We start from the raw sequence: 13211 nt of genomic DNA, 5'->3' as shown, positions 1-13211 counted from the left end.
ATGAGTTTGGGATGGCAACGAGTCTTCAACTGGCCAATGACTCTTGTGCTGCCAAGTAATTATCAGGCTGCGCTTGCAGCTTGAGGGTCCTCCGCTGGGAGGCACGCCGCAAAAGACTGGCGCGTAGTTATAGTGTGCAAGGGCACTGACCTCTTGTAAATCATCACTCGATGTGACATGTGATTCCATGCGGTGCATTGGCCTACTGCTATTGCACAAAGTGGTCTTGACAAATGTTGAAAACCCACTCTTTAATCTATGCTCATCCGTCACACGCCTGACAGACCTGAGGGGTATCGCGGAAACAAGCGTGTGCTTTTTCCGCATTTCACGATGGGAAAGGAAGGGAAGAGCGCATTGGGTACGAAAAGGTACACCAGGCGTCGCGAGGCAACGGTGCGTGGCTGATTTGACTTTTTCGCGTTGGTTAACGCAGAATTCGGCCATGACTGGGAAGGAATAGAGGCCTAAATAGACGGTAAACCTAAGAAAAAGGTACCTAGTCTAGATGAAATTTGAGTAAAAGCCAGACAGGGTTGACAGAAGCGAGGAAGGCATATAGCATATACTTAAATCAAAACCGCAAGCTCATGACATCATCCAGTCCCGTGCCAGTCCGATTATCTGCGGACCAAGAAGAGAGGTTCCACTCATAGCAGCTAGTCAGAGTTAGCTACCAGTAATCACCAAACGCAGCAACAGGCTTGACAGAAAGAAATCGAGTTAAATTGGTCTAGCAATTATTTGGTCGAATAGCTTTCAAGTTTGTCCCCGTTGACTGAATCAAATTACCCGCCGCTGCAAAATAATCATCAATTGCTGGCAAAACATTCTGGCATCTACCAGTGGTGATGGACGTGATCTTTCTTTCCACCTGCTGTGGTGACATCCGTGCGCCGCGAGAAGCGAGAAGGTCGAGCCCGTCCACGACGAGCTGAAAGTTGCCTTGAGTTTCGAGAGCGTTATTGGCCTGGCGAATGGACGCGAGCCTGTTCTGTCTCGGACCGTTGAGGAACATGCGATCCAGGACTGCCTTGTGTGTCAATTCGTCATTCTCCGCTGACAGTGCCTTGGATGCTGCCGCCTGAAGCTGATTTCTGGGCAAGGATGTTGCCGTAGACAGGAACTGGGACACAATTCCAGTGTCTCTTTGCCATGACTGCTGGGCGTTGTCAATGGCGTTAGTGGAAGGCGGTCGGCCACCCGCAGTGCCGCCCCCAGCCCTACCACCGTCACCATTGTTACCACCGTTACCACCAGTCAGGTCCGAAAATCCAGGGAATAATCCGGAAAAGGAGCCGTCGAGGAAAGAATTGGCCGCGTTGCTGCAGGCAGAAAAAGTAGTGGCGATTGCGAAGACTTTCAGGTAATGCATATCAGATAGATGAGTTAATTGGGCGACAAGAGAGGTTGTGACTCTTTCCGGGGGGGGGTTGGCGCAATAGCGTTAAGCAAATGCTGGATTAGTATGGGCTCCAATCGTCAGGGGATGGACGCTCTGTATATAGGCGAATTAAATGAAGTATGTTGATGTATCCGTAGGCTAGTAATCAAGCTCTGCAGAAGTGGGATGATTAGCATAGGCTTATTACGCGGAGACCCCGGACACAAAGCACCAGACAACTCTCATCCTGCGACATCTTGGCGCGGGGCCTCTTGAAACGTTTTCTCGCAACCTCGTGAACAAGTCACCACCGCCGATATTTGCGTACATGTTCGGACAGGGCGGACGTAACATGGGATGCTAAAAAGAATCAGGCTTCCACCCATGACCTCGCATCACAACGCTATTACGTCGAATATCGTCATTCCTGCCACGTCGTTCCCCTAGCCCTTGATGGTGGCTCATGCATGGGTTCATACTTTATGCTCGATGGTAAAACATTGTTCTGATGTTTCGTGTGAAAAAGGCAGCGACGCGTTTCAGCAGCGCGAGTCAGTTGATTTTGAAACAAGCTGGAAAATTGTCCGCACTGTTCTCTTTAAGTTTGGCCACCCACACAATACATGTTCGAAACATGAAACAGGTGATTTAGACGCACTGTTAGGGGTTTATTCGGGCCCTCGAGCATCACCTTCAACCAGCTTGCTGGATAAAGTATGATGCTTAAAAACGCCACCCCCCGCAAATAGATTTAGGTAGAATTTTTTTAGAGATGATTAAGCTCGTGTAGAAGGCTGCAAATGAGAATCCAAAATGTTAGAAGCTAGCCACCACAAAAGCGGCCGCGACACGCAAGGTTTGCTAAAGATGGTATTGTGAGCCGCTGTTTGTAGGCTGCATGTTCGCTACCACTGGAACACCAAGGTAAAAGTTACCTAATATCTACACCCCAAGAAACTAATATTAGTGCGCTCTAAAGGGAGTCTATGTGTTAAAGTAATTGAGCGGCGACGTCAGACTTGCTAGATGGCCAAGGGTTGGTACACGGAAGTAGGTAGGAGACTTAAGTTGGGACCCCGGAGAAAGTGCCAATCTGTCACGGCTTTATCATTTCATCTTGATTCCGCAGATGCTTCTGTAAATTAGTTTCGCTATTCTCTATTGCGTGGTCAACACTTTAGGGCCTCCTCCACTGAGTCCCCTAGCCCGCAGTAGCACGACCGTCTAGCTGCAACCCTGACCGCATCGCCAGCCGCCTCTTGCATCTGAAGATTTCCAAGTAAATATTCCCTGGATTACAAGCGAGCTAGCCTTTGTACACGTCGTTTCCTCGTGAAACTTCTTTCAGAATGGCAATAATTGCAGAGGTGACAGCCGCTGCCAATGCCAACTTTATCACTGCGACCGCTACAGGCGGCGAAGCCAAGCAGACGCAGCTCGTTCGCCAGACGGCTAGCATATTCACGAGACCCGTTAGTATATACAATGGTATAGTTGCTTGCAATTCACTCTAGTATACTTTATGTAACGCGTTCTAAATATCTTAGAGACCGAAAATGACTTATAAAGAGAGTACAACTTCCCTACTTTGTTATGACATTTTACACAATGAGCAGAATTTAAAATAATATAATTTAAGCTTAAGAAAAAATAATCATATGCGTGCTTGTTTCTCTTTAGCTCTTACTACCGTATCTATACACCATCGTTGGCACATAGGCCGCCACTGTATGATTCTTCTCATTGCCGCAAACCGACGACTTCATGCTGCAGCGCGCTCAGCGTGGCTATTCAGTTGCAAGGCCTGTCTGCCTCGTATCGCGACTGAATAGAGCCTCTATATGTCTATTGGTCAGAACAAAATGTCGAGTTGTTACGTCAGCATGCATGCATGCACCGCCTAAGAGGGTGGTGCGGGGTGTTACTTTCGCCATCCGCACATGTAGCTTTGGCAGGCCGGGCGAGAATTCTCAGAATGCCCAAGTCTAAGCTATCAGGCCACTTCAGTAGACGGCGAAGACGAGATAGAGATTTGTCGCCCACCCCGACACAGACCTCCGAGCAGGTATCTAACACGAACCCCGGCGAACCCGCATTGCAGAACCACTCCGAAGCCACAGTGACTTCGGTTGACTCTAGTACGAGCAACGACAGCGATGCTGTTTCAAAGAAACTATGGTTTCGCACATTTGAGCTGCTGAGGAATCGAGAAGAGACGCTAGTCGACGACTACGAACGCTGCTTGAATGAGAAGGGGATTCTCGGCTCACAAGAACCGCCAACCCGCTCCGGTGTACTGTTCAAGCCTGACTTCGTAAAAGACGTCGTCCAAACGTTGAAAGAAGTGTATCCTGAAAGCAACAAACTCCGTCGATCGCTCAATGGCACAGAAAGAATCACTGTCAAAGCTCCAGCGAACCTCCCGGGTTACTAAACTCGAATGGCAAAGGCTGGCTACTGCTTCCGCGAGAAGTTGTGCATCAGTGAAAGTAAAAGCATAGCAGTATATGAGAAATGTTAGCTTCTAACTCTGCCCGCCCTGCATCTGGCTCATCCTGCCCCGAAGCGCCTCTTGCTCCTGCTCGATACGCTCCAGCTCCAAGATGCGCTGACGACGCTGCTCCAGCTGCGAGTGCTGTTCGCGAAGACTCGACAGCTCCTCGGCGCTGGGCTCCTCGGGTGGTGCGCCCACAAACGACTGCGGATCCGTCGCCGCCGGTCGTTGCTGCTCGGCCACAGCCACGGGTTGTGCATGGTGCACGGCAGGGCTGCCGCTGCCCATCTCGACCGGGGGATTCGGCGTGTGCACGCCCGCCAGCTCTGACGGAGGCGACTGTGGGCTGCCGATACTGGAACCGCCAGCCGTCGTGACAGCACCGATACTACGATCCGCAGCCACGGCTGCTGCTGGCGGAGGCATGACACTATTCGCCGCCCAGTGGCTAGTCGCGGCCGAGGTATTGTTATCCATTTCAGACATGCTGGGGTACTGCTGATGCTGCGGATACATGCTCTGCTGCTGGTACACCGGCTGTGGATGCGACGGTTGCTGCCCCCCATTGTACTGCTCCGACGATGGTCCTTGGCCCGGCTGACCCGCATACTGCGATGGCACCATGTATGGCTGCTGCGGCGCCTGGAACTGCTTCGATCGCTTGGTCGCCGTCCGCACGCGCCAGATGATGAGTCCGAGAACCGTGAATCCGAAAATCGCACCGAGGGACACACCGAGACCAATACCAACCTTGGCACCCGTGGAAAGACCGCCATCGGCGCCGCCCGACGAGTTTCCATCAGGGCGATTGCTGCTTGAAGAGCCGGAGTCGGACCCGGTACTGGAGCCAGAGCCTGCCCTTGAGGTCGAACTTCTTGGGGGACTGCCGCCACCGCTGTCATTCGGGTAGTAGCCAGATGACGCGGCGCGGCCCTCGAGGTTGGCTTTTCGTGTATGCTTCATCAGGTAGTCCTCCTCCGTGTTAGTTGGGTTGGCGCCGGGATACAGCGGGTGTGTCGCCAAGCTGGACAGATCTGTCGACGCCCAGCGGATCTGGATCATGGGCGCAGTCGCGGTGCCTGAGAAGGCGGCGGATATGTCATTGTTTTTGCACTTGTAGCCTCTGATCTCCTGCATCAGTATATGCCTGGACAACCTATTCATACCATCGCATCACGAACAGACCCCTAAAGACGTACCTGGGAACGCATTGAACAGCAGTCTCAGTCGGCTCGACAGGAGGGCCTTGGTCCGAGTTCCAGCGGAAGCAGCCGGCCGTGTAGCCTCGCGGGCAGACGGCTGGCGAGTAATAGCCGATGGTAGACCACCAGTAGTTCTCAAAGTTGGGCGGGCCGCATACATCGCGCAGGTGTTTGTTCTTGTGAAACTCGTTGCTGAGAAAGTTGATGCCGCATGGAAAGTCGAAGGGCGTGGGCATGGCCGCCGCCGGCGCAATGCCATTGTGCGCACCAACAGTGGGTGTCGTGCTTGTGGATGTCGCAGCAGCAGCCAGCGCGGCGGTCGCTGCCGTGAGCAATGTCTCCATCGCGACCAGTCGGGCCAACCTCAGAGTTGCAGATGGCAAGTTCTCCCCCAAGACGAGAGAATCGCCCTGCGCCGACTAGACCCCCTCCACGTCAAGGGTTCATCTTCAGCCGCACGAACGAGACTGTTGTGACGGACAGCCCACCCAGGCTGAAAGCCTGAAAGACACCAACCAGCACGCTAAGAATTAAGCGTAACTCTTTTGGTTGCGTCACGGTGCTGATCTCCAGGGGAGCGCTGGTCCGCTAGGCCCAACCGGGGAGAGCGTCGTTAAAGGTAACAACTGCTCGTCGCGAGCTGTACGAGCTGACTCAAGTGAGCGACACTTAATTTCAGCTGCAGGTGCCCATGTTATGTTAGACCCTGGTTTTATTTTCTTTGTGGCTCGTCAAGAGATCACGCCAGACGAGATGGATTGGACGACACGAGGACAAGATCGATCGGAAACATCGTTCAGGCTTGCGGGCGGCGTCTTGTGCCGGCGATTGATGATGTTGAGCTCCAGTTACTCCTCCTGGCGAGAGGGTCATTTGTCAGACCCCGGTATCTATCCCATGCAGCTGTCCTGATGCACACAATAAACGTTCACACTAGAAGGGCTCCCCTTATGTCTTCCTTATTTATCTTTTGTGTGCTGACAAGAGTATGCGGCATCGTGCATTTAGAGACCACTCGTTTTTTGACGCGCAGCAGACACGGCGGATAACGCTACCGCCAAAACATCATTATAGAGCGGACCTTCGGGAGCATCATCATTTACAATGCCAACTTGAAGTTGGGTGAAGCATCGCTACCCTCAAAATATTCCTTCGTACACGAAGGCCATTGAATGGCTCTAGAGAAAAATTTATCTACGTCCGTTTTATCACTGCATGGTACACGAGGTTGACCAAAACAGCAAAACACATTGAAATAGATAAATGCTACCAAATTGCCACAAATGTAAATCTGCACTTCGAAACACAGATTACCATTTACATAAGAACAGCGAGGGACGCCTAGTAGTCCGCTACATAGCAGCCGTCCTCTCTGCATTAAGGACTTTCATAAGCTCATGAAACGGCTTCTCTAGCGCATTGACGACGGCCGAAACATCCGGCGCCACCAGTATGCCACTATTATCTTTCTTTTTCTCGACTGTCGACAAATTATGCCCTGCGAGACCCGTCTTGCCCTTGGTGGCATGATGCCGCACGTCGCTCCCGTGGCGGATGCTCCCGTACTTCTTGGCAGTAGTGATGACTGTCTCGTCGAGCAAGTTCTGCCAGCGGGCGAGGTATATACCCGGTCCACTCTTCTGAGCCTTTCCGTCATGGCCGTCTTTCTTCTTGCCGGCAGCTGTTCTGAAGGCAATGTGGTCGAGGCGTGCATCCGACACGCCTTGGACGGTGGCAAGATAGCCGGCGTGCGCATCGACAGCGGACAGGACAGCTTGGCATTCATCGCCCAGCGTTGAGACGAGCTGATTGAGAGCTTTGTCCATGGTGCTTGCTGTTTTCTCGTCGACGTTGTCCGCCCCGTCGGCAGCAGAAGTCTGGCGGAACTTGGCTATCGATGCATTGCTCCACGCGCACAAGTCATTGGTAATATCGGGACAGCTCGAAGCGACGGCGTGCAGGAAGCGGTGGAGGAGATGCTTCTTGTCGCTCAAGAGACGGACATAGTCATCCACTGTCACGCCAGGTCCGCCAGGCGCAGGTGTGCTCACGCGGATAAAATCACTGATGAATGCCTGGAGATCCTGCAAGTGGTCCCCGAGGTCAACGCGCTCGTGCACGGCGCGGATAATGGGATTATACGCTGCAACAGCCTCCCTGATGGCGCCGGTAAACAGGTCGGGAGGTTGACGGCAGAGCGCGGCCGTAATGGCCGTCCTGTCGCGTACGGAGAGTAACGCAGAGTAGTACTCTAGACATAGCAAGTGCTGCGTCTTGCCCAGTTCTTTGACAAGCTCTGGGTCTTGTGCGTTCAATATGGCCACAACAATTGATCCCGGGTTCTCCAGGCTCTTTTTCCGCAGCGCCTCTTCAGTAGCCCGATCGTTGGAGTTTACGTGCGCGCGGAGAGCCTTAAGCATCGCCTCTGTCGGCGTGGTCGAGTCTGGCGACATCCTCTCTATGCGCTGCAGAATCTTTTTAAACTCGCTTGCATCTCGGGAGAGAACTAGGGAAATGATGTTTTGTAAAAGATTCATGCCGTCATCTTCGTTGGCGGTCAGTCCGACCCAGTTGGTCAGGCCGGTGACGGACAGCTTGGCGAGAAGCAGGTGCATCAAGCCGTTGATCATGGTGGCGGCATTGCCGATGCGCAAGGTTTGCTTAATCATTGCGTAAGGAACCAGACGATGGACATTGTCAATAAGCTTGATGAGGTACGGCCCGTCGGGGGTCTCGACAAAAACATGATGAAGGAGGGCAGCGAGGCTGGCAAGATGTTAGCGATACTCTGGTTCTCCTCTGTTGAATGTGAGAATGCCGAATTTTTGAATGAATACGTACTGGATCACAATGTAATGGCTTGACGCATTCACGGCAGAGGAATATTCCTCGAGCTCCGGCTGCCTGGCCATATGCGCAAATAACTCGTCTACGAGATCGCCATACACCAGCCCATCAAGGACATCTTCCCATGCACGAGTAAGATCTTGTCCCTTTGCAACATCATACTTTCTCTGCTTCGCCTCTTTTTCCTGATTCTCCTCGGGCACCTGCTCATGCTGTTGCCTCGGCTTCACACCACCCAGCATGCCCCTAGAAAGCATTTCCATTACTGAACTCCAGCCTGTAGCCAGGGTTTTGCGGGCACCCATAGTGCCCTTCTCATAGCTCTCTGACAGCCGTGCATCGGCAAAACGGCTGAGCAGACCTCGGAGGCGCACCTCCCAGAATTCTCCGGAAAGGGTGCTAATTGCAGGCAGCTGCATCACAAAGGTCGACATGAGGAGCTGCAAGATCGGCATTTCTGACTGGTCCGACGGGAGGGGGCCATCCTTGCCACTACTGCCATCACTGGCGCTTCCATTCTGTCCCAGGGATATAGTGGATAGAGCTTCAGAGGGCGGTGACTGGTCGGTATCCGGTGCAGATGAAGTTGGTGTGGTGCTTGAGCTACCCGATCGGCCCCAGAGTCTCGCGGCAAAGCCACTCACTCCGCCAACGCTTCCATTCCGTTTCTGTGATGTTGTCCCGGTGCCATTCTTCTCCGGCGTCTGTCGCTGCTCAGCTCTTGCCTGCTCTTTGTTGTGAAAAGGGTAGCCGTAATTGAGAACGCCTTGGGGGTATTTGAAGGCCACAATCTCGGCATATGTCTCGTTGTGTGTGAGAATGTCAAAAAGAGCGCGTGTTTGGGCAGCAGTCAGGCGAGGTGGCTGCAGCGCCAGCGGTTGAGGCGGCTGTTCAGACATGCTGCGGTGGATCGTTGCGTAGGTGGGAGTGGGGAGTCGTATACCCAAGAGAAAGCTCTGGTACTTTTAAACGGCTTGCTAAGATGAGTGAGGCTGAGATGGCTGCTCTGAACAGTCACTTTGAGCAGGCTAAAGATCCTGCTGCTGTCCCACCGAGTGCGATTCGCGTACCTGGCACGGCAGTCGCGACAAGGGGAGAAAGATTTATATATATATATATATACAATATGAAAGCCACGCCGCTGGGCTGACGACCATCGAAGGCGATCTAGCACATACCAGCAAAGCACATGTGCTTATGATAGACGTTGTCGTCGGTGGCGCTACTGGTAAAACGGCACCCCCGCACGAGACGCCAATGCGGGCAACGTACACGCTAATTATAGGGTTACCCCTCCCCCGCCTCCTTTCATTCTGGGGTCCGAGGACTAAGAAGTGTCTACGACGACATCGTCTTGGCGATATGCCTCGGCTCAGCCTCGCGCGAAACAAACAGCAGGAGAGGGCCTTGCAAGCTCAATGCAGACTGTAAAGGAACGTTTCGCAAGGATAGATACCCACGATAAGAGTTACCAACGGCGCCCATCGGTTGATGCACTCAGTTATGCATTCAAACCTAAATACTGTACTGAAAAAGCGCAAAGTCAAAATCCCGTATCGACTAAGTAAGTATTAAAGATTTTCAAAACAACGAAAAATATGCATCTACAGGGCAAATAGTGCTCATTGCTCGCTGCTCAAGAACGGTATGCCAACTTGGCAGTGTTTAATGAGAGCGGAATGGAGTTGCCGGCCTATAACTTTCAACATTTTCACCATCTTCACCTTTTCGAAAATTGAGGTCTTGATATTAAGGAGGCAATATTGAAAGTTTTAACGGGGTTATTCAATACCGAATACAGTGCTTGATGCGATGGTCCCAACAGTTTTCTGAAGCACTATCAGCTAGGGCAGACCAATCGCCGGCCTCCCGAAATGCTTGCTGACACACAAAATTCAATGACCGTGCGTAAACATGCGTCACCTGTTTCGATGCCGTAATTCTTCGCCTCCTCAGCGACTTCGTTAACCGGTGAGGGGAAACCCCCTCTTTTGAGCAACCCTAGATACCTCGGGCCTAGCGGCGTGAGCGCCTGGGATCAACGTTACGACGCGCAAGTCTTTGGAAACTAACACACAGCACCAACCAGAATGTTGATAATGTAAACTGCATTAACAGTGGTCAATGCGGGGGGGCGTAGCCACTATCCAATGGCATGTCACCATCAAAGACATGGATAGCCGAAAACTGCGTCCGTCCCCGCTTCGGCACAGGCCGACGCCAGGCTATATGGGTGTCTAATCTGGGGTAGCGGGCTTCGAGGGCGCCACGAGCAAGGTGGGAAGTACCAAAAGAGCTTACTCGTTAAATAGAGAGCCCTGAAGGAACAGGATCCTTTCGAGATGCCACCTGCTTCCCTTTTCATTCGTCCTCGTCCATCTCACCGGTATCATCATCGTTGGACTACTTTTTGATCATCTTCAGACACAATGACCGCCATTCGAGAGTTGCCTCTTGGCTGGATTGTCTTGACCAGTTTCATAGGCTGTTCCATGCCCAAGCTGCTGCATCTGTCGCTACCCGAAACCGGATTTCCACCGTTGGTTCTGTATTTTGTCATATTTGGGGGCCTCTTTGCCATCCAGGCGGGTTTGTTTGCCTTTTATGCCGTCATAGTCTACCCTTTATTCTTGTCTCCATTTCGACACCTGCCTTCTCCCAAGGGCGGGATCCCGTTCTTTGGCCATGGGCGCGATATCCGAATTTACGGGCCCGGACACATGGCGAGACAATGGTACTGTGAAATACTCCCTGGTCAGCTAGCATCGACTTGGAAACGTGCTAATCAATTTATAGGTACGCTCAAGCCAAAGACGACGGCCTCATGCGCGTCCTCTGGCACGGGAACCAGGAAATGATCTTTGTTCGCTCCCAGCAGGCGTTGTCAGAGGTTTTTGTCAAGAACAGCTACCAGTTTGAGAAGCCCGACTTTATTCGCGGCTTCCTCGCCTTCATCATCGGCTGGGCCCTCCTCACCACCGAAGGCGACGAGCACAAGAAGCAGCGCCGCAACATGCTGCCTGCCTTTTCCTTTCGCCACATCAAAGACCTGTACCCTCTCTTCTGGAAAAAGTCATGCGAGAGCGTGGCTGCAATGGCGGCTGACTGCCGCGCGCAAGACCCCGTCAAAGGCTGCGGCGAGATGGAGATTGCCTCGTGGTCTGCGCGCAGCGGGTTAGACATCATCGGCCTCGCGGCGACGGGTATTGACTTTGGGGCCATTGCCGACGGCGACAATCCGCTCGCCCAGAGCTACTACTGCCTCAACCCGGCGCCGTCCGACTTCCTTCTCATCGGCATGCGCGCGTTCTTGCCGCAATGGATCGTTACAAACCTGCCTGTCCCGCGCATCTGGTCGGTGAACAAGGCCGCCAAGCACATCCGCCAAGTGTGCCGGGAGCTCATCGGGGAGAAGAGGGCGAAGCAAGCCAGCAAGGAGGACATGGGCGTCGACATTCTCAGCGTGGCGATGCAGAGTGGCCTGTTTAGCGACGAGAACCTCGTCGACCAGATGATGACGTTCCTGTCGGCCGGCCACGAGACGACGGCCGCGTCGCTGGTCTGGGCCATCTACCTCTTGTCCAAGTATCCCAATATGCAGGAGCGCCTCCGTGCTGAGATCAGAGAGCACCTGCCGTCGCCTGACGCGGAAAACCACGAAATCACTAGCAACGATATTGACGGCATGCCGTACCTCAATGCCGTGTGTAGCGAGGTACTGCGCACGCACGGGCCCGTGGCCACAACGATCCGCGTGGCCAACTGCAACACGGTCGTCGAGGGCCAGTACATCCCGCGCGGCACACTCCTCATTATCCCCATCTGGGCCATCAACACGGATCCGCTCCTCTGGGGGCCTGACGCCACTGAGTTTAAGCCGGAGCGCTGGCTGACGCCCGAGCAGGGCGGGACAAGCAAGGCCAACGCGGCGAGCGGTGGTGCCACGAGCAACTACGCCTTTATGACATTTATCCACGGCCCGCACAGCTGCATTGGCGGCAACTTTTCAAAGTCAGAAATGGCATGCCTGCTGGCGGCATGGGTGGGCAGGTTCGAGTTTACCATAAAGAACAAGGCGCTGCTGGACGAGCGCAACATGGTCGTCAACCCCAGCGTTGTGGCGAAGCCAGAGGGTGGCTTGCACATGCTTGCCAAGGTGATTGACGGCTGGTAAGCGTCTCTGGTCGGCGAAGCCCAAATGACTTTTTTTTCAGTATGATTCGCTTGAATAGGCAGTGTCTACAATGTATTGTAGCGCTAGTAGTTTGCCTTTGGTAGAGATATCCAACAATTTACTATGCCAAGTACGATGAGCAGACTTCTTCAAACTTTTTAATAAAACTCCAATTTAGCCACACTGGCTTCAAAATACAATGTCAGCGATTTTCGCGTATGAATCGTCTCACTTCATTTCTATCACTATCATAATTTGCAGTTTACTGTAGACAGTAGCGTTACTTACACGGCTCCATCAACCACACGGCCCCGACGTTTCAACACTGACACCCTCCAAATCCGGTTGACCCAAAATCACATGTCAAAGACACTAGCATATACACCCCTCATTTTAGCGCAAAGACTATTTCTCATTGTGACTACAAAGCTTTAGTGTAGTACAGCGGCTTGCTTTCGGCTCAGCCTTGTTGGGCGGCCGCGTCTTGAGCTCCGTCCCGGTTCCTAGAACACATGATAGCTACCGAGGAAGCAAGTCGCTACTTATCAGAGCGTTCGGTAACCATATGCCGGCTTCTTGGTAGGCTGACTGGTGAACTTGTTATCTTTGGGGAGTCCAGACATTCGTCGATGCGACGGTGTGCTCACAACATAGACGAAGCAACTGGCGGCGCGAAATAGGGTGCGACAAAAGCGCTCAACAGAATATTCCCCTTCCATCACATGAAATTGGTGAGATGCTCAGAGATTTTTCCCGGAACGGGCTCCGCTCATGCCTTGCAACGCACATGAAGCCTTGACGTGCCTACCCCAAACGCGATGGAGAAGAGCACCTTGGTATTGCAGGCGACTTATTTTCACAAGTAGTCTTTCCACCTTTCCCAGTGAATCTATTCGGCTACTGCCATTTGGATGATGTACCTGGTAGCACTGGGAGAGACACTATTGACGAGCTCGCTGCTTTGTTCTTCAGTTACCTCACCAGCTTCATGCGGCGATGTCAAATTCAGTAAAATATATGACTAAATATCTTTCCAGGATATATTATTCATTTTAAATGGAAAAAGCAATCCTCACGTAACTACACCCTTGCTGTTCGCGTGAGTTGTAA

The 13211-nt window shown here is 52.6% G+C and overlaps 4 protein-coding genes across 4 annotated transcripts; 1 reads left to right on the top strand and 3 right to left on the bottom strand.

The window, feature by feature from the left end:
* Window positions 1-733: 733 nt before the first annotated feature.
* LMH87_000115 (uncharacterized protein) lies at window positions 734-1375 on the bottom strand (the record flags this gene model as incomplete). Its single annotated transcript, XM_056197969.1, has 1 exon — window positions 734-1375. One exon carries the CDS (start codon window positions 1373-1375, stop codon window positions 734-736), a length of 642 nt encoding a protein of 213 aa, XP_056054964.1.
* A 2533-nt stretch (window positions 1376-3908) lies between these two features.
* Window positions 3909-5424, bottom strand: LMH87_000114 (uncharacterized protein; the record flags this gene model as incomplete). The annotated part of the gene is made up of 2 exons (XM_056197968.1): window positions 3909-5001; window positions 5078-5424. 2 exons carry the CDS (start codon window positions 5422-5424, stop codon window positions 3909-3911), a joined length of 1440 nt encoding a protein of 479 aa, XP_056054963.1.
* Window positions 5425-6432: 1008 nt separating this feature from the next.
* Window positions 6433-8826, bottom strand: LMH87_000113 (uncharacterized protein; the record flags this gene model as incomplete). Its single annotated transcript, XM_056197967.1, has 2 exons — window positions 6433-7846; window positions 7922-8826. 2 exons carry the CDS (start codon window positions 8824-8826, stop codon window positions 6433-6435), a joined length of 2319 nt encoding a protein of 772 aa, XP_056054962.1.
* Window positions 8827-10356: 1530 nt separating this feature from the next.
* LMH87_000112 (uncharacterized protein) lies at window positions 10357-12101 on the top strand (the record flags this gene model as incomplete). The annotated part of the gene is made up of 2 exons (XM_056197966.1): window positions 10357-10661; window positions 10724-12101. The coding sequence occupies 2 exons, from the start codon at window positions 10357-10359 to the stop codon at window positions 12099-12101; spliced, it is 1683 nt and encodes a 560-aa protein (XP_056054961.1).
* Window positions 12102-13211: the final 1110 nt, after the last annotated feature.

This window comes from Akanthomyces muscarius, chromosome 6, assembly GCF_028009165.1.
Source record: "Akanthomyces muscarius strain Ve6 chromosome 6, whole genome shotgun sequence".
Classification (NCBI taxonomy): Eukaryota; Fungi; Ascomycota; class Sordariomycetes; order Hypocreales; family Cordycipitaceae; genus Akanthomyces; species Akanthomyces muscarius.
This window is presented reverse-complemented; position numbering and strand designations above follow the sequence as displayed.